This window comes from Labeo rohita, chromosome 4, assembly GCF_022985175.1.
Source record: "Labeo rohita strain BAU-BD-2019 chromosome 4, IGBB_LRoh.1.0, whole genome shotgun sequence".
NCBI classification, from domain to species: domain Eukaryota; kingdom Metazoa; phylum Chordata; class Actinopteri; order Cypriniformes; family Cyprinidae; genus Labeo; species Labeo rohita.
The window spans coordinates 20,557,330-20,581,277 of record NC_066872.1 but is presented as its reverse complement, the minus strand read 5'-3'; the positions used below and the strand labels follow the sequence as shown (position 1 = coordinate 20,581,277).

The following is a 23,948-nucleotide window of genomic DNA, read 5'->3' as shown; positions in this document are numbered from 1 at the left end:
ATATTAAATTGACCGTTTTGACTGTCTGAATGGAAATCTTTAATGAAAATGGTTAGTTTCTTCTAAGTGTTAATACGCATAGTAGCGTCTACAACACCTGAAAATCTACAAGAGGAATAAGATGACTTTTATGTCAGTCTGGCGATGTGACGTAAAAAGGCTGCGCCAAGCTTCTGCATCTGTTGTTTTTCGGCTGAAGAAAGGTTTTGTTTTGTTTTTTTACTCATTTAAATTAGAATCGATGCAAACTCTTCAGACGTTTGTGTATTTTTTGTTTAATGTTATTTATTATAAATAAAGAGCATCCACACGTAAGTAACAGAAGATGCGTCTCATTTTGCTTATAATTATTTGTGAATCAGTTTATGTTGAACAAGCATTCGGTCTCTGGCAAGTAACGTTAGTGATGATAGAAACCGAGCTTTTTAAAGATAATCTTATGTTAATGGTAAACATCTTGTGTAATATAACTTTGTTTGTTTGCTGGTTTTTATTGTATTTGCTATACTTGTTTTTTTTTTTAAATTGTTTTTGCCATGGAAATAGCCTAAGATGCTGACATGGCATTAAATAAAAATATACTATTACTAATCTAATTAATTACTAAACTAATTATTATTTATGAACCACATACTGATAGTGTGTTATGCTGTAAGTGTGAGATCTGAGTAAGTGTAGTTACTGACAGATTGTTCATAGCAGGACAATGTGGTGTTCAAATATGCATTATTGTTTTATGTATTTACAGTTGTGACTAAACTTATTAGAACGCTAGTATTTTTACCAGTTAAAAATGGTTTTAAGTCAGTTATTTCTATGTTTTGCTGTAGTGTGTCGGTAGGAAATAATCAGTTTACATTTCCAAACATTCATTTTGCCATTAATTGTAATAACCCAGTGAGATTTTTGTTTGCACACTGAGTCTTAGTTTATTAGATTTAGTCTGTCTCAGTTTGTTCTGTTTCTTCATGTAATTCCAGACAGACTGGATGATGATGAGATCGGGGGCCAGTTGCATAAACTTATCAAATAATCAAATTTCAGACTAATCAAATTTTGACTAGTTTTTAAGACTAGTTTTAACCTTTTATGCAACCGGACCCAGACCTCTGTGTGGAGCACTGGCTGTTGTCAGACTCCTTGTGCAAACAAAAATCTCACTAGATTATTACAATTAATGGCAAAATGAATGTTTGGAAGAGTAAACTGATACTTGCTACAGACACACTACAGCAAAAGATAGAAAACAAAACTTAAAACTGTTTTTTTTAGCTGGTGAAAATACTAGCATTCTAATAATTTTGGCCACCACTTTACGTTCTGTTACACATACATTGTTTTACCAGTACATTGTTGTTGAAATGATTCCTGCGTTTGGTAAAAATGGCATGTTTGTTTACAATTATGTTTTATAATAATTTACAGTAATTATAATAAGTATTTGTAGTATTTGTGTTCTTTTGTTTACTGACTGGAGAGATTTACTTTGCATTTAATTTTTTTCCAAACACAGAAAAATTCTTGGTGAAGCCTGGTGAGATCCACGTGACACGATTATAAGGATGGCGTTTATTAAACAGGAGAGTGAAGACATAAAGATTGTAGAAGTATTCAGAGTAAAACAAGAAGATACTGAGGAACAAATAGGTTGGTTTTTATTATCAAAGCTGAACGTACTCATTTGATCCTTATTCAAATGTCCAACTCTACAGAAATGAAGGATATTTTTCATAGAATGTCATATGAGTGTCTAAATTATGGGCCTTTTATTTGACACAGAGCGGGTCATCTTGTGTGAACAGACAAGATCACATGATCAGATAAACACTAATGCTGCCTTCAACCTGAGAAGATCTGACTTTCAAGTTGGGCTTTTGTTGTTATGACATGCAGTAATTAGGAAACATTATACAGAAGTAGCATAAACAAAACAATTATTCTTAGTAACATTAAATTTAAAATCAGTTTCAGAATTGAAAACCACTAAATTCTATCAGATATTTCCGCAGTGGTATTTAAAAAATATGTATTATTTCCTTTCAAAATAATTTGGTAAGTTCATTACATACATCACTTTATTCTATAAAACCCTATTTAGTTTGAATTCATTTTTAATACATTTAAATAATAAATAGTGCATATTATTTTGTTTTGTTATCTTAAATTCTCAAAATGTCAGGTGGCATCATTTTAGGTTTGAAACCTTTTATATTTTGATTGCAATTTGCCAGTGTCGACAAACTAGCAAGTGTTTTGTATGCATCTGGCCAATCAACATACATTTATGTCACTGGTAGTACCTATTGTGCTGGTTTAGACCCTACTCTAAAGTATGAGCTAATTTAGTTCCCCTAATTTAGGCTACGTCTACATTAATCCGGATACATTTGAAAACTGAGTTTTTGTTTTAAAACGTTCTCGTCCACACTAGCGTTTTCAAGCGTTTTCCAAATGTTTCTCATCCACACTGAAACGTAGGCAAACGTTAAATTCGCCAAACTGTGCATGCGTAAAAACTCACTGAGATGATACAGACGGAAGAGACATAGTAAGTTCTAATGCAATTCATCATTCACTAATGCGTCCATGTCGTGCACTCTCATGTTTGATCTAAAAAGCAGCTGCCCTCACGTTTAGCTGCAGGAGTCAGGATAGCAACTGTGAGTACGTTTTCTGTCATCTCTTTAGGACTGTAATATGAAGAGTGTACAAATATATCTTTAGCAGCAGTGTGAAAGTGATTAGCACATAGCCACAATTACAATATATAAACATGGATATCTATTGGTACAATATGCGTCACATGACTAAACATGCATCATTATTTTCAAAAGCCTCCGTTTTCAGAGTCCACACTGCAACGCAAAAACTATGTTTTCAAATTTATCCACTTTGGAGAGCGTTTTCAAAAAGCTCCATTTTCCTTGACCAAAAACACTGTCTCAGTGTGGACAGAAGGACAAAACGGAGAGAAAAAGATGCGTTTTCAAATGAAAACGTATTAGTGTGGACATGGCCTTAGTTACTAGTTCCTACAGTCCAATGACCCAGTCTGTTGTGATTGGTCTACTGCATGCAGTGCATTTCAGAAACAGAACGCCTATCACCATTACGTTAAACACCCAAATAGCCATGGTATATGCGTTAGCCCAACGCAAAAAGCACTGCAGTTTGTACACCAACGTATTGCCCTATTCTTTATCGTAACTCCTAAGTTATGATTACTAAATTATAGCGACATTCACTATTCATCGACACGTTTTTAGACAGTTGCGAGTGAATAGATATTGCTGTTAGCCGGTTAGCCAGAGACCTACAAGCTGCGCGGCGTAAACACAACACACACAACTAAATATATATTTTGCATGCTACAGAGCACATGAGAGCAAAAGTTTTTAAAGGATTACTCCACTTTCATAATTAAAATTTTCTTACGATTTATTCACCCTCATGTCATCCAAGATATTTATATCTTTCTTTCTTCAGTCGCAAAGAATTTAAGGTTTTGAGGAAAAATTTCAGGATTTTTCCCCATATAGTGGATTTCAGTGGTGCTCAATGGATTGAAGGTTAAAAATGCAGTTTCAGTGTAGCTTCAAAGGGCTCTGAACGATCCCAGCTGAGGAATACATTTTTCCGGGTCTGTGCACGCAACAAATAGGCGGGCAATATGCTTGAGTTTCAAGTTGACGTCAACTTTTAAAGAAAGAAACTTTATACACAGAACAATTTCAGATTAAAAATTTTGCGGGATGTTTTCATTCACTTAGAGTTGTGTTACACACTGCATGAAAGGTAATTTATAGAAATCCATAATAGGGCCACTTTAAAAAGTAAAATAGTGCGTACAATGCAGTTGCACTCGAGGCGACCCGAGTTCGAATCCAGGCTCATGGTCCTTTGCCGATCCCACTCCCCTCTTTCTTTACCCAATGCTTTCCAGTCTTATCTACACTGTCCTGCCCAAAAATAAATCTAAAAAAAAAAAAAAAAAGTAAAATAGTGTGTCAATAATGCAAAGGGATAACGGTAAACACTCAAATTTTAATTACAGACAGTTTATCATTGAATTCAGTGATGTCATGATCCAGCTCAGATCAGTTCAAATAGTATCTGTGCAATCCAGTTGACGATAATTGCTGGAAATTAAATGTCCCCAACTGAGCAAGCCAGAGGGAACAGCAGCAAGGAACCAACATGTCTATAATTACCCAGTTTTGTTGCATAATGCCTTTGATGTGTTTTGATACTTATATCTTGGTTTTGCTGTCTGTTGCTTTGAGCCATTAAACTGCCATTAACTTGTAATTGTCTTTTCCACTTTAGACCTGATGGCACTGAAAGAAGAGAATGAAGAACTGAAAGAAATGGAAGAGAAAAATCAATACGAGAGACATGAGTTCATGGCTGTAGAAAAATCCATACGGACTGAAACAAACTCTGTTCAGAAGACTGAATCTAACGAAAAACTCACTTGCCGTCAGTGTGGAAAGAGTTTCCCACAAAAAGGAAACCTTAAAGAACACATGAAAATTCACACTGGAGAGAAGCCTTTCACCTGCCAACAGTGTGGAAAGAGTTTTGTTAAGAAAGGAAACCTTAATGAACACATGAAAATTCACTCTGGAGAGAAGCCATTCAAATGTCAACACTGTGAAAAGTGTTTTGTTAGAAAAGGAAATCTTAAAGGACACATGTACATTCACGCTAAAAAGAAGCCATTCACGTGTGATCACTGTGGAAGTGGTTTCAAATGTAAAGAAAGCCTTAATAACCACATGAGGAGAATACATTTAATAAAGGACTGTTTTGTATGTCGTCAGTGTGGAGAGAGCTTCCGTTGTAAAACAAGCCTCTGCAGCCATATTAGAGTTCACGCTGCAGAGAAGTCTTTCATCTGCAATCTGTGTGGAGACACCTTCTTACAAGCAGGAAATCTTAAGTCACACATGAGAATTCACACTGGAGAGAAGCAATTTAAACGAGTTTCAGACATAAAACAACCCATGTTTCAGACATGAGAAGTCACACAGGTGACTTAAAATTAAATCCTTATATCCCAAGAAAGGTGAAATTCATTGGTGTTTATTTTCTGTTGATATTAACAGTTGGTTGATATAGCCACAACGTCAGTAATATTCTGTACTAACTTGGACAGTTGTGCTATTTTGTCATGTCATCATTGTTAAGCTAAGCAAAACAATGTTGTGATCTGTGTTGTCAAAAGTGCTAATAGTGTTGGAAGAAAGATGTAAAGAAGGTCATGCATCACTTCAATAAATGATTTGCTTAAATCTAAACTGAAACTGTTCTCAAGTTCTATTGCATAGTGAAGAGGACTCTATTTTTGTAATATTTTAGACATGAATGGCAGATTCAGGACTGAAGACTGTCTTATAAAATGAAATTTTACAAATAAAAGGACATGAGTAAAAATGTTGATCTGCAGTATTTGATTCATCTTTAGTTAATGCACACAAGTTGTGACATTAAATGTCATTAAGTGACATTACTATTAAATAGTTGGTATCAGTTGTAAATTTAATCAATTATGAAACTCGGTTATAATGTGATTTAGGATTCAAGTCTGCATCACAAGTCTGACTTTGTGGACTGATATGCAAAAAATTATCATTACAATTGGAATTTTCATTGTTTATGGTTTGTATACCCAGGGGTTGATTTTGGTTTGAGCCCAACAGAGATAAGGTCCTCTCTGAGTGTCTAAATATGTTCCAACCTGGAAACAACTACTTGTCCAGCTACTTGTCCTTCAATATCACAGTGTCAGCAGAAGCTGGCACTATTACTCAGATTAAATAAAAAAAATCTTTTGTAGCTGACTAATACCTAGATGAAAAACAGAAATGCAGTATGCTCTAATTGAGTGCCATATGAGCAGATATGAGACTGTCCCACTTGTTTTCACATTGGACAGTTCTGGACAATGTCAAGTCAAGTCACCTTTATTTATATACCGCTTTTAACAATACAGAATTGTAACAAAGTGGCTGTATAATATTAAATAGGAAATAGTGCATCAATAATGCAAAAGGGCAACAGTAAACACTCAATTTTCAGTTAAAGGCAGTTCATCACTAAATTTAATGATGTCATCATCCAGCTCAGTTAGTAGTCCAGCTTCAAATAGTATACGATATCGCAATGTTATATCAATCTATGTCAGCAAAGTGTATTTAAGTCTATCTCAGTTAAAGGGGGCATAACAGACACAGTTTTGGCTAATTTCATGTTAATCTTAAATACCTAGCACTGCATCCTTCATATCTCCAAAGTGTCTTTCATTTGATCAGATTTATAAAAGATAGATATAGCTTTACACTTCTCTCCAAAAACAGGGAGCGCTAAAGAGTCACAAGCACTTATGAGTGGATTGGCAACAAAATACAGAAATTTAAAAAGCAATATCAGTGTTTCCCACAGGATTTTTTCAAATTGAAGTATAATAAAAATATTAAAAATTTACAAAACAAAATGGCATACAACTTATGTTCAAGGTCATCCATTTTAAGAGGGGCTTATGGTGCGTTCACACCAGATGCAAATGAAGCATTAAGCACGTGATTTAAAAAATCTACATTTGTGAATAACATTCTTAGCTAACAAAAGCAGATTATTAATCAAAAAACCTTTTTGACCACCTTCTTCATAGTTTCCATACTTAATATCTATAAAGGACAGGTTCAGTTCAACCACATTACCCTCCTTTAACCATAATTGCACTTTTTTCCCAGAAGACACTAAAATATTTGCAAGCAAAAAAAAATGCTCTGTATCATCTGGAAATGCGTTACAAAATTTACATAATAACATTTCAAAATTAAATCTAACCCTAAGGAACTCTCCAGATGGATAAATATAAAATTTTAAAAAGTGGGTTTCTTTAATGTTAGGGTGAATTGTAAATTTTAAGTATGCGGTTCTAATATGTTTAAGCATTTGTTAGTTTGTCACTCCACAGAATAGACACAGAACGAGGCGACTGGGAAAGTTTGTTCGATTTGAGCAGCTCAGCATCTGACTTGAAGCAGTGTAGCTATCCAATGCCATCAAAGTAGGCTACCGGCTGCAAGAGCGAGCAGACGGGGGTTACGGTTAAAGACGGGCATTCGTTGGCCGTGCCTCATCAAATGACTGTGCCCCCCTTTTCATCCTCTCCCCACCTTGCTAAACGTGTTTGAAAGTAAAAGTGAAAGTAGCCCACCAGAAGGCGCGGAACCGACCTCTATATAAGTCAGTGCAGCGCGTAATTTTATCATTTGCATGCAGTTTATAGCACAGCCAATGACACAACTCTCGTTCCCTTATCTCAGGGCTAACAAGGAAATAACCTGGGCTCTGAACGGAGTTAAGAGCACCTTGGGTACGTAACTGCTGTCTGGTTGAAGAACAACTTTACAGTCATTGGGTCCAAACTCAATGCAGGAAGCCTGACTGACAGGGCTTGCAAGTCACCTACATGCTTGACCAATGCTAGGGCCACAAGCAGAGTTGTTTTGAGCGACACATCCCTTAGGCCAGCTGTTTGAAGCAGCTCAAAGGGGGGCTCCTTTAGAGCCCTTAGCACTATAGACAAGTCCCATCTCTAAGCTCCCCTGAGGAACTTAATGTCCAAGTCATTTCTGACAATAGTCCGGTCAGCCATGAGCAAATTATTTGCCACGATGGCTGCCACATAGACTTTAAGTACGGAGGCATGTGATCCTTATCCAACAGCTCTTGCAGAATGGTTAGCACGTGGGACACATCACATGAAATCGGGTCCTGGCTATGTGCTGAGCACCAGTCACTGGACACTGACAATTTGAGGGCATAGAGACATCTAGTAGACGGAGCCTCTAGAGTAGTGTTAGTGACTCTCGTGGGGAACTGTTCAGACTCCTGTCAAGGGGCCAGTCATGAAGGCTCCACAGCTCTGGTCAGGGGTGCCAAATTCTGTTCTGTGCCTGTGAAAGAAGGTCTCTCAGAAGGTCTCTTCTCAATGGTATTGACCACAGGGCTGCTGACAGCAGCTGCATCATCTCTGGAAACCAAACTGTGGGCAGTGGCGAGTGTCTTTGGAGGCAAAGAGGTCGACCACTGCCTTGCTGAAAACCGACCAAATCATCTTAACCATCAAAATAAATAAAACATATTCGGTCCCTGGTTCAATCTACCCAGCACATGAACTGCTCGTAGAGAGAGGAATTTGCTCCATGCTCAAAGCAGGAGATGTCGGGTCCTCCTGTAAAGTGAACATGACCTGAGGCTGCCCTGGTGATTGATATTAGCCATCGCCATAATGTTGTCCGAGTGGACCAAGACGTGGTGCCCCATCAAGGCTGGCAGGAAGGATTTCAGGGCCATACAAACAACCATCAATATGAGGCAACTGATATGTAGGCATCGCTCATGGGTTGACCAGGAGCTGTGCGCTGGGTTGCCCATGTACAAAGTAATTATTTTCTTTCTGGAGGTCGTTCCCAACAGCATGCCTGATTGAAACAGTCAAGGGGTTGTCCAAGGGGCCACAGCTTTGACACAGCAATTGGATACCATCCCATAAATGGGACGAGACCATCCCATAAATGGAACGAGTCCAAAACTGTAGGGCTCTCATATGTAGCAGGCCCAGGGGAATAACTGAGGAAGCAACCACCATGAGACTGAGCAGGGGAATAACTGAGAATTCTCTCTAGATGTTCAGGGAGTAATTTGGCGAAATTCAAGCTTTGCACTTGCACAAAAATCCAAGCATTTCCACTGACTATAACTGCCCCAGAAAGGCAACTCATTGTCTGGGAGTCAGAATACTCTTGGCTGAGTTGATTTTCAACCCAAGACGTTCTAGGTGACTGAGCAACAATGGCTTGTGAGTGATAAGTTCCCATTCTGATTCAGCCAGCACTAGTCGGTCGTCAAGGTACTTGAGAACACCAACTCCTATCTGTCTCAGAGAATAAAGAGCCACATCTGTGCACTTTGTAATATTGTGAGGGGCCAGGGACAGTACAAACGGAAGGAATGTGTACTCCCTTGAAAGCGAATGTCAAGAACGATCTGTGATGGGGCGCCACTTGGATGTGAAAGTAAGCATACTTAAGATCCAACGATAGAAACCAGTATGGCAAATATGGCCTGAGGATCTGTTTCAAAGTTAACATTTTGAATGGCCATCGCATGAGGGCACGATGCAAATGTGTGAGACCGAAAATTGGATGAAGTCCGCTAGCTTTCTCGGGAACAAGGAAGTATCAGCTGTAAAACCCCGACTCACTGTTTGCTAAGCAGTGTTTGCACTTTGGACTGGAGAACATGTGAGTGAATTGGAGTGAGTAGCCTTGTTCTGTGGTTTTAAGAACCCAGCTGGACACGCGGGGGATGACTTTCCAAGCCAACAGCCGGGTAGCAAGAGGTTCTATTTTTATTAGTGACAACTCACCGCTGAGACAGGGAACTGACATGTGTGATTGCAGGGAGAGGAAACTTGCTCCTTAAACTATGTGAGTCCGCTATCACAGCGGTAGTTTTCGAGGCACATGCTAAACTTGCACGACGGGCCTTGTTAAAATACTTCCATCACTCAGAGGTGTTTGAAGAGGTGGGGAATAAACACAAGCTTTCTTTGAGGGGGTTCTGGATTCAGCTTATTTTCCTTTCTTTACACAGATCAGGACAGCTTCTGAGACTCTGGGTCCAGCACTACGCAAGGGGGGAACTTGGTGCTTCAGCAAGGTGTACTTCCTAGCTGTCCGGGAGTGCTGTTTAAGCCCAGTCTCCGGCTTAGGTGGGTGCTCAGGTTGTGCTGGTTTTGCAGGCTGCTGGGTGGACGCTGTCTTGGGGCGGCTTGAAACAGTCACCAATTTGGGGCACTTAGGAAGGAAATGACAGCGTTCGCAATGTCTTCTGTGAACCGCTCTGTGAAACCGTCCACAGCAGGGCCAAACAAACCTTTAAATGTGACCGGTGAATCAAAGACGGCTATCTTTTCAGCATCCCTTATAAATCTGTAAGATTTAGCCATAGTGTTGGCCATGGCCTTGCCAACCGTCTGGGCCGTTGCTTTTGTAGTGTGCAGGACCAGATCAGTTGCCGTGTGCAGCTCTCTGAAGGTGGTAGGATCCCGGCCAGACTCATCCATGTCTCTGAGAAGTTTAGCCTGAAATTCCTATAGCACAGACATTGTATGCAGGACTGAGCCAGCCTGATTACGTCTAAATATGTTACGTCTAAAGAAAAATGTGTCTTTACAGCATCCATACTATATTGCGCAAGCTTAATATTTAATAGTACCATTTCAATGTTTCTATTCATATTTAAATGTTCAAAATGTCTTATTTAAAACATTGATCAAAACATTATATAATGAAATTAAATAGCAGTGTATATAGACTTTCTTGACACTGATTTCATTTGATCAGTAATAGTCCTACAGTGCATAATTTAAAAAAAATGTTCAACAGTATGTTTTTTTATATAAATAATTTTGAGAGGTGCCTTGTCACTTTCCCTGGCTCTGTGAAGAGTGTCAGCTGTTTAAATTTCAAATGTGTTATTGAAACTTTTTTGTTAGCATGCTAATAACATGCTAATAATGTAATGCTAAAGATGTTGATTGATTTTAAGATGCGAAGGGGTATTCCGTAAAACAAGTGAGAAGTGCAAAAGGCAGGTGGCGAGACAGACGAAACGAAAAGGCTGGGCTAGAAAGCTAAACACTGGGAACTAGGGAACTCAGGGAAAACGCGAAACAACAATGCAAAGACCACAATACTTGGTGAGATACAGAGGGAAGTCCAAGGCTTATATAGGGCGTCTGATTGGCTACAGGTGTTAGTGCAATCAGCGCAATAGGTGATGGGAAACGTAGTCCGGGGTGTGATTGAACAGTCTGTGCAGTGTGAGGTGATAACGAAATGCACAGCGACCTCCGGTGGCGGGCTGACCAGACAGGAATCATAACAGATATCCTGTTTCAGAGGGAATAATGCATGGCTTTTGTACTGCTTGATGCACAAGTTGCTAAAAGTTGCCAAATAAACATGAAAAAATGACTACATTTGTTGCTATGTGCTTTCTAGGGGAAAGAGCTTTTAGGGTAGTCTGAAAAAAAATCGAACAACAAAATAATGGGGAGGGAAAAGGCTGGTAGATGCAGCCGTTTATAAATGAATAAACAAATAAATAAATAAATAAATAAATAACGTGAGGCTTGACGTCATTGGGTGACCAAAAGAAAGAAAAAAAATTGATACATTCAAATAAATATATATTCTTTAGACATAAAACTTGTATTCCTTCCTGAAAGGCAGAAAGTATAATGTAGAAAGAAAAGTACTTTTTGTTAAATTGGCAGGATTTGGAGTTGGAAGTGTTTTGTGTTACATCTTTGGACACAGTGACAAGCAGGTAGTTCTTCAATTACTGCATAACACAGGACTGTATATAAGAATTATGTTCAAAGTTTGATCTGTGGAGGTCTACAAGAAAATCTACAAGAGAAAAAGAGGGCTTTTATTTTGGTGTGTCGATATGATGTCATAAGCCTTGGACGCGCTCCTGTTGTAGCTGTTGTTTTTCGGCAGAAGAAAGGTTTTGTGTTTTTACTCATTTAAAATGTTAAAATCGATGCAAACTGTTCAGACGTCTGTATAGTTTCACACGAACGTTATGCTTAATGGATTTATTATTGATTGTAACACGATAACGCTTTATCCAACATTAATGTTATTTGCTGTGAATAAGGCGCATCCACACGTAAGTAACAAAACATGCGTCTTATTTCACTCATTATTTTCGCGAATCAGTTTATCATGAACAAGAATTAAGTCACTGGCAAGTAGTGATGAGAGAAACGTAGCTTTTTAAAACTCAGAGACAACTGAACTGAACGAATCACTCTAGTCACAACAGTGTAAACACAACGATAACACAAACACACTTACAGGCCATTTCGCTAGATGTAAACATACTGGTCCCGATACTCTTCCTGTTTTTTTTTTTTTTTTTTTTTTTAAACTTTACACAAACATCACAAAAAATACAACCAACATAGCATTTGACTGGATGAAAATGTTACATTAGCACCTTTAAAATGTATTTGTATATGTGAAATAAAAAAACAAGAAGCGCTTCTGGACCAGCGTTGTTTACATCTAGCGAAATGGTCTATACACGTACAATAAGTATTGAGCCTTTTCTTTTTAGTAAATCAAAAACATACAGTGCGACGAATTATGTCGGATGTTTCTCAGTTAATCTGACTCATTAGTCGAATTAACTTCTTCATGTGTGACTTTATGAACCAAGAAATGATGGTGTGTTATACTGTACCTGTGAGATCTGAATAGTTGTTGACTTGATTGTTCATAGCAGGACAATGTGGATTTCAAGATGTTCAGAATAAGAATTTTCTTATTTTCTCCCTCATTTTTAGCACTGGATTTGAGTGTGTGTGTGTGTGTGTGTGTGTGTGTGTGTGTTGGGCTAATTGGTCCATTTAAGAACAATGACTGTCACTTTGACTGACTAGAGAGATTTACTTTGTCTTTTTTTTTTCTCCCCAACCACAGAAAAATTCCTGGTGAAGCACTAAGATCCAGGTGACATTGTTATAAAGATGGCGTTTATTAAACAAGAGAGTGAAGACATAAAGATTGTAGAAGTATTCAGCATAAAACAAGAAGATACTGAGGAACAAACAGGTTGGTTTCATTGTCAAAGCTGAACTCACTCATGTGATCCTTATTCAAATGTCCAGCCTTACAGAAACTAATGATATTATAAACGCTATAGAGCAGGCGTTCTCAAAACTGTCCCGCGATATCCATATTCCAGCCTTGATCAAACTCACCTGCCTGTAACTTTCTACTGTTCCTAAAGAAATTGATTAATTTGTTCAGGTGTGTTTGATTAGGGCTGGAGCTGAACTTTGGACTCTGCTCCTTAGAGCTCTGCCTGAATAGCATATTATTGCAATTCTGCCATGATTTTGAATAGACAACTAAACTAAATAATATGCAATTCACTAGAGGTATTGACAAACTCTAATCTACTGCGGTCTATTTTAAAATGTTTCATTTAAATTATTCTCTAAAATCAGTTTGACTAAATGATTCAATGACTCACTTATAAAGATGTCACTTGTTTCATTATTGAACAAATCAGTGATTTTGAGCGAATTTATTAAGATGACGCTTAAATCCTGACAGAAATTCACAAGTACCATAACATAGTGAAGAGTTGTTGCATAATGCTAAAGTTAAGATGTGTTTTGATACTTTTATCTTGGTCATTAAACTGCCATTAACTTGTATTTGTCTTTTCCACTTTAGACCTGATGGCACTGAAAGAAGAGAATGAAGAAGAGAAAAATCAATACAAGAGACATGATTTCATGGCTGTAGAGAAATCCATGTGGACTGAAACAAACTCGGTTCAGAAGACTGAATCTAACAAAGACCACACTTGCCCCCAATGTGGAAAGTGTTTCACTCTAAAAGGAAACCTTAATGAACACCTGAAAATTCACACTGGAGAGAAGCCTTTCACCTGCCAACAGTGTGGAAAGAGTTTCGTTAAAAAAGGAAGCCTTAAAGAACACATGAACATTCACTCTGGAAAGAAGCCTTTCAAATGTCAACACTGTGAAAAGAGTTTTGTTAGAAAAGGAAACCTTAAAGAACACATGTACATTCACGCTAAAGAGAAGCCATTCACGTGTCCTCGATGTGGAAGTGGGTTCAAATATAAAGAAAGCCTTAATAACCACATGAGGAGAATACATTCGGGAGAGAACTATTTTGCATGTCGTCAATGTGGCCAGAAATTCAGTTGTAAAACAAGCCTCTGCAGTCATATTAGAGTTCACGCTGCAGAGAAGTCTTTCATCTGCAATCTGTGTGGAGACACCTTCTTACAAGCAGGAAATCTTAAGTCACACATGAGAATTCACACTGGAGAGAAGCAATTCAAACAAGAGTTTCAGACATAAAACAACCCAAGTCACACAGGTGAGAGTCCTTACCTCCAAACTGTGAGAGATCCACAGAAAGGTGTTATTCGTTACTGTAAAGTGACATTGCCTGCAGACATGATTAGTAAACAGTGAAATTCATTGGTGCTTAGCTTTTGTTGATATTAACAGTTGGTTGACACAGCACTAATACTGTTAGAAGAAAGATGTACACATGGTTTATAATAACACAGTTTTGTTGCGTAATGTTGGGTTTGATGTCTCTTGCTTTGAGCTGTTAAATTGCATTTAACTTGTATTTGTCTTTTTCACTTTAGACCTGATGACACTGAAAGAGAATCAAGAAATGAAAGAAATAGATGAGAAAAATCAATGTGGGATACAAGATTTCATGACTGTAGAAAAGTCCATACTGATGAAACAAGGCCGAATCCAACAGTTACTTCACCTGCCATCAGTGTGGACAGTTTCAATCAAAAACATAAACTTAAAATCCACATTCACACCGAAGACAAGCCCTTCACATGTGATCAGTGTGGAAGGTGTTTCAAACATAAAGTAACCCTAAAGTAACACACAAAGAGAAAACACTGAACACTTCATGTTGGAGAGAAGGCTTTTTGTCCACAAACTGTGGGAGCATCTCACACAAAGGAAGTTTTAAGTTGCATAAAATGCTTCACATTAGAGGGAATCGTTTTGTGACTTCACATAGAAAAGATTCACATTAGAAATAGACCTGAAATGTTATTTGCGAACGCATTGTGGAAAGAGGATTTAAAAAAGGAGCAATATAAAAAATAACCCATGCGTTCATGTGAAAATGAGCTCTGACAGACATTGACAGGGGTAACAGAGTGAAATGGCCTTTAAAAAATGCACCTATAAGGTCATGCAGATGTGAGACAGCATTTATGTTCTTTGTGTGGAAAGATTTAAACGGCTCTGCAGTTTAAAATAGCACCAGAAAAAATACGTATTTTTGTGAAATTAAGGCTGTTTATGCTGAAGCTGAAAGTTCCCCAAATCTGATTGTCCACCTTCATAATCATTTGCATTCTTTGCCTCTTTGTAATTTTGACTTTTTTTGGATTTTTATTTTTTGTCTTGTACATATGAACTCCTGTGAACTACTTTCTTGTACATGTGAACTCCTTGCACATGACCATCAACTATAATTTAGTTGTTTTTAAACTTTTCCCCCCCAAGATACACCTTTATGACTATGAAATTAATCTTTGAAATGTTGCAGATTTTTATATTGCCCTGAAAGCTAATATCTAAAAAAGCATCATTAAACTTATTTGACTTGTGACTTTCTGAGACAAATGCAGCAATGTAAATGAAATGTTATAAATAAAACGGCACGAGTGAAATAAATGTTGAACTGCAGTATTTGATTTATCTTTGGTGAATGCACACACAAATCACAAGATATTAATGGGAAATCCATTGAAGTTTACTTTACTTTGGAACATTTATTCATGGATTAGCGCTGCATTGTGCATTGCTGTCCGCAGCATCTTCACACACAGACAAATCTTACTAAAGAAGTGTGAAGTGTGACAAATGCATCTTTAAATAAATATTTAAATTCGTGTCTCGCACGTTTTAATGACTGTTAAATGGAACATACCCACTTGCTTCAAAATGGAATCGTGGCAGAATATCCTGTGATGTCCACTTTGCAGGGCCACTTACGTTCCAATAGAACAAACATTGTGCGTGATAAGAGATATATATGAAATGGGACTGAAATAGAGAAACGCTGCTTTATAGCAATAAGTGTGCAGTCGATCGCTCCGATTATATTAGGAAAACCGGCTAATTGTGCTTTAATGTTTTGGCTGGTCAACTGCATGGTATGTGAACCTTACACACCCGGTAAACATGCAGATGATCCCGTCCCATACAACTGGCATTGCAAGGCTCAAAGACATCTGGCTTATTCCTGATCGGTCTGCCAGTTCCCTTTTTTAAAGAACCTGTTATGGGAACGGGTAACGCGTGGCCCCTCACTGTCTCTCTCTCTCTCCAAATTCAGACCCAACTCAGCACAGAGCTCCAAGAGGATAGCCCTTGGAAATATGAATAAGCCAGTCATCGTTATGGTCCAGAAAATCACTGTGGTCCCTAAAAACTCATTCTCTTCAGATTCTGCCATTAACAATGTCCTCTAATAAGTCCAGTGCTGCCATTCCCATAGACCAGGGGTGCCCAACCCTGTTCCTGGAGATATACCTTCCTGCAGATTTTAGTTTCAACCCTGATCAAACACACCTGTATGTAATTATCAAGTGCTCCTTGAGGTCCTAATTAGTTGGTTCTGGTGTGTTTTATCAGGGTTGGAGCTGAAGTCTGCAGGAAGGTAGATCTCCAGGAACAGGGTTGAACACGTCTGCCATAGACTAAGGGTTGTATATACTGGCACATGCTTTTATGTTCTTACTTAATTGCATAATTGATAGAACATTCCTATAAGGCTCGCGTGACAATAGTATTTTAACAGCAATGTTTCTCACAGGTGGCGGTATGATAGACTCGTGTAATACTTCGTAGTCTAATGTCTGCAGTTGCCAACAGCCAAAAAACATGAGAAATGTGCATACACTAGAAATTGGCGTGGAGGAACGCACATTCTCTAACATTTCATTGTTAATAAATCCGACCGTGAGCGTGAAAGCTGGCATAAGCAAAGTTTTTGTGCATACGCAGCATTGAAACATGAGGCCCCAGATCCTGGTATCTTTGCTCAAATTTGACAATGCCCAAATGGCCCTCATGGCATTGATAGGACACATGCACATAGGCTGCTTGGCACTACTGTACAGAGACCCCTGGAAACACATCACCCCAACGCAACAGTTCATTCTGCACCATTGCAAATGGCACTAATTCCTCAGGCACTCGTGTTGGCCACTCTGAGCGTATATTGGTGTGTAGTATTGTTAACATGGAGTCATGCTTAGATTCCCTCTGCAGTTCTTCCAAGGAGGCAGCAGATTGCAAAGGTGCATAGAGCATCTGGATGAACTCTGACTCCACATCATCACTGCTTGGTGAAGCTGCTGGTGTGGGTGCGGTAATGGATTGAGATAAGAGATCAGCAACCACGTTGTCCCTCCCTGGTGTGAATTTCAGCTGGTAATTGTACCGTCTCATGCTCTCACCCCATCTGTGCAGGAGTGCCATCTGTTTCATACTGTAAAGAGTATGTGGCCCAGACACAGGCAATGGCTTCGCGTTCACTGACAGAGTAACGCTGTCCCATGAAGGTCAGATTCCTAGGAGCAAATACTTCAGGCCTTTCAACATCAACAACGTCCTGCTCCTGTGAGAGAACAGCTCCCAGTGCTGGATGCATCGCAGGTGACGATAGTCGGACTGTCCGGGTCAACGTAAGCTAGCTGGGTGGTGTGGTAAGCTGAGATTCTAGTATCTGGACAGCCTTGGAGCACTCTTCAGTCCAGTTCCATGGTTTCATGATGAAACAGAACTGGAACTTTTCGTCCCTATGGATCAGCAGTATGTCTGAAGGAAGTAGAATGAAGCATATAGTGAAAAATCACTCTGCCCACAGTTGAGCATGTTGGTGGCTTTGTGATGCTCTGGGGCAGCTTTGCATCTTCTGGCACTGGAAACCTGCAATGTGTGGCAGACAAGATGGATTCATTGAAGGATCAGTAAATCCTAGGAGAAAAGATGAAGCGGACACAGTCAACTGACAGTCAACTGACTTGAACCCAAAAATCTCTTGTGAGATTTGAAGAAGGCAGTTGCAACACGTAAACCCAAGAATATTACTGAACTAGAGGCCAGTGCTTATGAGGAATGGGCTAAGATTCCTCAGGAAAGCTGCTGTCTAGCTGTGCATCTTGTTTGCAGCAGGTCATAACACCAAAAGGGTGCCCTAGTAAGTACTAAAGATGCTTGCCAGGAAGGGGTTGAATAATTTTGAGACTACAGAAGTTGTTAAATGTTGCACATTCAGTTGAATTTGGAGAACCCACTTGAAACATTTGGTGTGTTGAGCTATTTCAGATTTGTTTGATTTGTTCATTGTAAACAGCTAAAAGTCTGTAATTTTTTTGTTTTTAATAATTGTCATTGCAACTGTATGTATGTATGTATGTATATATATAATTTTGAATTCACTAAATCCAAGCCTCAGCCCATTCAAAAATACCGGTTCTTTGGCAGAGACTGCTAAACACCAATTACCTTTGTCAGCAAAAGCCTCTAAGTACACAGATACTATCGGAAGACGCAAATCGAAGCATATGATGTAAAGATGCATATAAAGAGATTCGCTACAGTGACAATGACAGGATTACATGAGTAGCTTGTGCTTTTGTAACTCAGAAATGCACATACCTTATATTAATGAACAGTTGCTATACAACATGAACGTGGCAGCCACTTGCATCACAGGTAACCATACTGTGTGGATCAGTTTCTTCACTGTTAAATTTTGAATTCTGCTTTCAGCAAATGCCATCTTTAGTGATTTTGCCACTGTTTGCTATGTCTTGTTGTCCAAAGAGGTGGGGTATTTTTTAGGCCACCTTTTCTATTTTCAATTACCTACCTGGATAGGTTACTGTGCCTATTGGGTTACTCCACTACTGTGGTAGAAATAAGAAAAATAAGAAACAATACAATATAAAACTGGCAACATGGAATGTAAGGACTCTCCTAGACTCACATGGAACCTCTGAGAGACCTCACCGGAGAACTGTCCTGATTGCTGCTGAGCTGAGCTGCTACAACATCGATCATCATCAACATCGCCCTGAGTGAGACCAGGTGGAAGTAGCTGGTTTTAGCTGGTTTCCCAGCCTGGCCAGGCTGGTTTTGGCTGGTTTTAGCTGGTTTAAGCTGGAAGTAGCTGGTTTTAGCTGGTTTCCCAGCCTGGCCAGGCTGGCTTTGGCTGGTTTAAGCTGGAAGTAGCTGGTTTTAGCTGGTCTCCCAGCCTGGCCAGGCTGGTTTCAGCTGGATAAGCTGGAAGTAGCTGGTTTTAGCTGGAAGTATCTCCCTGGCAAAATGAGTTATGCCAAACTTCTTAGTTTCTATGCACCAACTTTGCCATCTGAGAATGAGGCCAAGTAATGCTTTTATCAGAAACTGGATGAAGCTTATTGCCAGATCCCTAAGAATGATAAGATTCATTTCAATGCTAGAGTGGGATAAAATAACATGATATGGAGTGGAGTACTAGGTAGGCATGGCATTGGCATGGCAAATGCAAATGGGATGAGACTATTGACTCTTTGCTCTGAGCATAACTTTACCATAACCAATACCGTCTTCGAGCAGAAGTCAAAGTATAAAATCTCATGGATGCATCCATGCTCTAAACATTGGCACATGATCGATTTTATCATTGTGAGATGTAGTGACATCAAGGATTTTCTCATCATTCATGCCAGGGTGCAGATTGTAACAACTTGGGAAATATAGAAGCAAGAAATTAGTTTTGACGTCTTCTAGATGAGAAACTCAGGGAGTTGGAACCTCATCTGAGCTCAGAAAACACGATGGAACAACAGTGGACCTATATAAGCTCTGTGCTCTTTGATGTAGCAGACCAATCCATCGGCTATAAGAGCCGGAAACATCCAGACAGGTTTGATGTAACTCAGACACCATTCACAACTTGCTTAAAGATATGTGCAAAGCACGCCAGGCAACTTTAGATGATGCTTCATCTACTTTTGCTGATAAAAATGACATGCATAACTTCCGACCTAGTCGGATTGTAAATGGTGAGCAAATTGGAGAGATATTTTGGAGCTAAGTTGTTAAGAGCTTTGTAGACATATAACAGAAATTTGTAATCAATTCTACGTCGGACTGGCAGGCAGTACAGGGAGTGTAAAACTGGTGTGATATGGTCTCATTTGCGGCTACCTGTGAGTAGACGGGCAGCTGCATTTTGGACCATTTGAAGCCAAGAAATGGAAGAGCAGTAACCCAGCATACAAAGAATTACAATAGTCGAGTCGTGTAGAAATAAAAGCGTGGATGACGGTTTCAAAACTTTTCCTGCTTAAGAAAGGTTTAACTTTGGCTAATCGACGAATAATATAAAAACTGGTACTATTGTATTAATTTAAAAGAATATAAAAGAATCCTCTCGTACATATGTATACACACCCTCTACCACTATATCATCAAGGCCTATCATCAATATTAGTCTTTACGGTGTTCCATACTACACTACGTAAGTTTCATTTCAGTGTTATATTTAAAACATTGATCAGAAACATTATTTATGAAATGAAATATAAGTGTAAATAGACTTTCTTGATACTGATTTTATTTGCGCAATAACAGCCTTATAGTGTATAATTAAAAAAATGTTCAACAGTATGTTAAATTGTACGTAAATTTTTCACTTTCATTTTACCTGTATTTTAAGTAATTCATTACTTGTAGTTATTGAAACTTATACACAGAAAATATCCTGGAAGAAATATACCAGTACCTTTTCTGATTTTCTGCACATTATTTTTAGGTTCCATAATAACAAAGCACATTTTACATGAAAAATAATTATTGAACAATTACAATTAATAATTTAATTCATGTGTGTGTACTGCTGCTCTCTCCACCTATGCTGCTGTTTGGCTGGCTAACCGTTCAATGATATCCCGTTCATGTTTTAGAGGGAATAATGCATGCCTTTTGTATTGTTTAATGCAAAAGTTGCTAAAAGCTGACGAAAAAATATGTACATTTGTTAATATGTGTTTTTTGGGGGAGGAGTTCTTAGGGTAGTCTGAACAATAAAATTGTAAATTGTGAAGGAAAAGACCGGTTAATGTAGCTGTTTATAAAAAATAAATAAAAACATGAGGCTTGAAGTAACTGGGTGACCAAATAATAATAATACGTTTGATACATTCAGATGTATATAAATTCTTTAGACACATGACCTTCTGGATGACAAGCATAAACTGATTTCTGAGTTAGTTCTTCAGTTTTTGCATAACACAGGACTGTATATAAGAATTATGTTCAAACTTTGATCTGTGGAGGGCAGTGATATGGCTAGTAGCGTCTACACTGCCGGAAACCTGCAAGAAGAATAAGAGGACTTTTATGTCTGTTTTGCGATGTGACCTCATAAGGCGGCGCCGTGTTCCTGTATCTGTTGTTTTTTGGCTGAAGAAAGGTTTTGTGTTTTATGTTTTTACTCTTATTTTATTATTATTTTATACTCTTATGTTATTTGAATCGTTAAAATCGATGCGAACTGTTTAGATGCTCGTATAATTTTTACAAGAATTATAAACGGAATTAATATATTATGGACATGATAATACGTTATCTAACATTAAGTTATGCTATTTTAGTAAGTATAGTATATCAACAAGTGAGTAACAGAAAAATGCGTCTCATTTCGCTTATTATTATCGTGAATCAGTTTATCATGAACAAGAATTAAGTCACTGGCAAATCCCATACAACTGAACCGATCGAATGTCACAACAGTGTAAATACAACAGTGACACACACGCGTGTAATAAGTATTGAGCCTTTTTAATGATTCAAAAACAGCGCGACGAATTAAGTCGGATTCCTGAGCAAAATACTCTTAAGAGTCGGTTCTTTTTAGTGAATCACAAACACGTATGAATCAGTTGGAGCTGTTTTTCAGTTAATTTGATGATTAATCTAATTAACTTAATGGGACTTCATGAATGAAGGACTGATCGTGTGTTATGCTGTACTTGTGATATCTGAATAGTTACTGACTTGATTGTTCATAGCAGGACAATGTGAAGTTCATTTTTTACATTTATTTCCCTGGTGAAAAAAACAGCATATGCTGGTAGGTATGTTTTGATGCTGGTTTAAGCTGGTCCTTTGCCGGTTTATGCTGGTTATGTTGCTGGTCAAGGACCAGCATAAACCAGCAAAGGACCAGCATAGACCAGCAAAGGACCAGCTTAAACCAGCACCAAAATATACCTAACCAGCATCAAAACATAGCTACCAGCATATCTACCAGCATATGCTGTTTTTTTCACCAGGGTAAATGATTCCTGCATTCAGTAAAATGGCACAATTATATTGTATAGTGTTTGTATAGTTTGTGTTCTTTTGTTTATTTTTAAAGGCTATTAACTGTCACTTTGAATGACTGGAGAGATTTACTTTGCATTTATTGATTTTTGTTTTGTTTTGTTTCCCAACTACAGAAAAATTCTTGGTGAAGCGACTGAGATCCACGTGACACTGTTATAAAGATGGCGTTGATTATACAGGAGAGTGAAGACATAAAGATTGTAGAAGTTTTCAGCATGAACCAAGAATACACTAAGGAACAAACAGGTTGGTTTTAATATTCGATACAGTGTTTATGAGGAACGAAAGAGTGCTAGTCATTTGAAGCGCACCATTCGGACCGTTTATCCACTTGGCTCAAAGACTTTACTAGAGCAGATGCGTTCACTCACTGATGAGTTTCGGTCATACGACCACTAAACAGTGTTGTGAGATCCAGTGTGAAGCGCTTAAATTCAGCAAAGAACACAAGTAACACTGGTTTATAGCCATATGATACAGCGTTGACAAACAGTAGAGACAGTGTGTGGAACTATACCATAGATTTACTGTAGTAGTACTTCTGCACCATGGTATCATGTGAGAAATGTAGGTATTAGTGTCGCATTGTATTATTATTAATGTAGATGTGTATTAAGTGTATTAAAGGAGAAGTAATTGAGTGTAATTACAGTATTTTTGTGATTAGGCTATAGCTTTTATGGATTTATACTGAATACTACTGCTTTCACATAATTACATAGAAACCATATTACATGTTTACCATGATATTGAGGTGCTATACTTGCGGTTTTAACTCAGATTATCAGGATCTAAATGTATGCTACTTTAGAAGACCCCTCAAACTTCTTAAGAAAAAATGACTGGAAAAAGTAAAGTATCCAAAAATGTGAAGTGTTTGTCATATTCGGACCATAAAGAATAATGTAAAACCACATTTAACCATCTGGTTTGTACAGTTTTTACATTGGAAAACATGTAAAAGAACATTTAGAATTGGCATTCTAAAAATCTAAATAATTAGGATTAGAATATGTAATTTTGACACATCCCTTTTCTTAAACACTGGTTAAAAGGTTAAAATGTTATGTTTATGATTTTATATACTTGTTTTGAGGATGTTACAATAGATAGACACTGAAGTCTAACTAAACATGCAGTTCTGCTCTAATAGAAGACTTCTCTGAAGTAATTTTTCAGATTTTTTTTTTCAGTCTTTAATGATCTTTAGTGGGCTACATGATTCAGGAAATTGAGATTTGCAATTTGTTGTGTTTAAAACTGAGATCCCAATTCAGCCATGATTCTAAATAGACAACTAAACGAAATAATATGCAAATCACTAGAAGTTTTGCCAAAATGTAAGCTACTGCAGTCTATTTTAAAACGTATCATTAAAGTGTAATAAAACCCTAAATCACATTTTTTTAAAATGTTAACATATATGTAAAGGTTGCACATTGTTAAAAACAATAATAACAATAAGTTATGTTTATTGTTAAGGGAAAAGTGGTTATTTTTTTCATTTTTTGGAGCAATTTCATTCTTTCATTTCAAAAAGCAAAGTTAAGCCAACGTCACGAAAAGTGATGTATATGCGTTAAAGGAGAAGTTCACTTCCAGATCAAAAATTTACACATAATTTACTCACCCCCTTGTCATTCAATATGTTTGTGTCTTTCTTCAGTCGTAAAGAAATTATGTTTCTTGAGGAAAACATTTCACGAATAATCTCCATATAGTGGACTTCAATGGTGCCCCCAAGTTTGAACTTCCAAAATGCAGTTTAAATGCAACTTCAAATAGCTCTAAATGATCCCAGCCGAGGAAGAACGCTCTTATCTAGTGAAGCAATCAGTCATTTTTGAAACTAATTGACAATTTATACTATTTTTAACCT

The 23,948-nt window shown here is 37.9% G+C and overlaps 5 protein-coding genes across 10 annotated transcripts in view; 4 read left to right on the top strand and 1 right to left on the bottom strand.

Moving 5' to 3' along the window:
* The window catches only part of LOC127164203 (gastrula zinc finger protein XlCGF7.1), a 240,762-nt gene that overhangs the window by 12,363 nt on the left and 204,451 nt on the right, over window positions 1-23,948 (bottom strand). The window lies entirely within an intron of this gene.
* Window positions 1-23,948, top strand: part of LOC127164190 (gastrula zinc finger protein XlCGF57.1-like) — a 93,598-nt gene that overhangs the window by 22,263 nt on the left and 47,387 nt on the right. The window lies entirely within an intron of this gene.
* Window positions 170-5,419, top strand: LOC127164246 (gastrula zinc finger protein XlCGF7.1). Its single transcript, XM_051108081.1, has 3 exons — window positions 170-311; window positions 1,514-1,647; window positions 4,327-5,419. Exons 2-3 carry the CDS (start codon window positions 1,563-1,565, stop codon window positions 5,019-5,021), a joined length of 780 nt encoding a protein of 259 aa, XP_050964038.1. The 5' UTR covers window positions 170-311; window positions 1,514-1,562; the 3' UTR covers window positions 5,022-5,419.
* Window positions 182-23,948, top strand: part of LOC127164253 (gastrula zinc finger protein XlCGF49.1-like) — a 30,531-nt gene continuing 6,764 nt past the window's right edge. For 2 of the 4 annotated variants that reach the window (XM_051108097.1, XM_051108094.1), the window contains exon 1: window positions 22,183-22,315. In XM_051108097.1, the coding sequence (XP_050964054.1) occupies window positions 22,231-22,315 (85 nt within the window). In that variant the 5' untranslated portion in view covers window positions 22,183-22,230. Of the gene's footprint in view, window positions 204-21,028; window positions 21,153-22,182; window positions 22,316-23,948 lie in introns of those variants that run through there. The other 2 variants (XM_051108095.1, XM_051108093.1) reach the window with 2 other exon arrangements.
* Window positions 11,540-23,948, top strand: part of LOC127164192 (gastrula zinc finger protein XlCGF8.2DB) — a 103,765-nt gene continuing 91,356 nt past the window's right edge. Inside the window, exons 1-2 of one of the 2 annotated variants that reach the window (XM_051107976.1) lie at window positions 11,540-11,592; window positions 12,573-12,704. In XM_051107976.1, the coding sequence (XP_050963933.1) occupies window positions 12,620-12,704 (85 nt within the window). In that variant the 5' untranslated portion in view covers window positions 11,540-11,592; window positions 12,573-12,619. The other variant, XM_051107978.1, reaches the window with a different exon arrangement.

Coding starts and splice junctions, on each gene's coding strand:
- LOC127164246 (XM_051108081.1), top strand. CDS start 1,563: ATGGCGTTTATTAAACAGGAGAGTGAAGACATAAAGATTGTAGAAGTA. Junction 1,648..4,326: donor AGATACTGAGGAACAAATAG/GTTGGTTTTTAT, acceptor TTTCCACTTTAG/ACCTGATGGCACTGAAAGAA.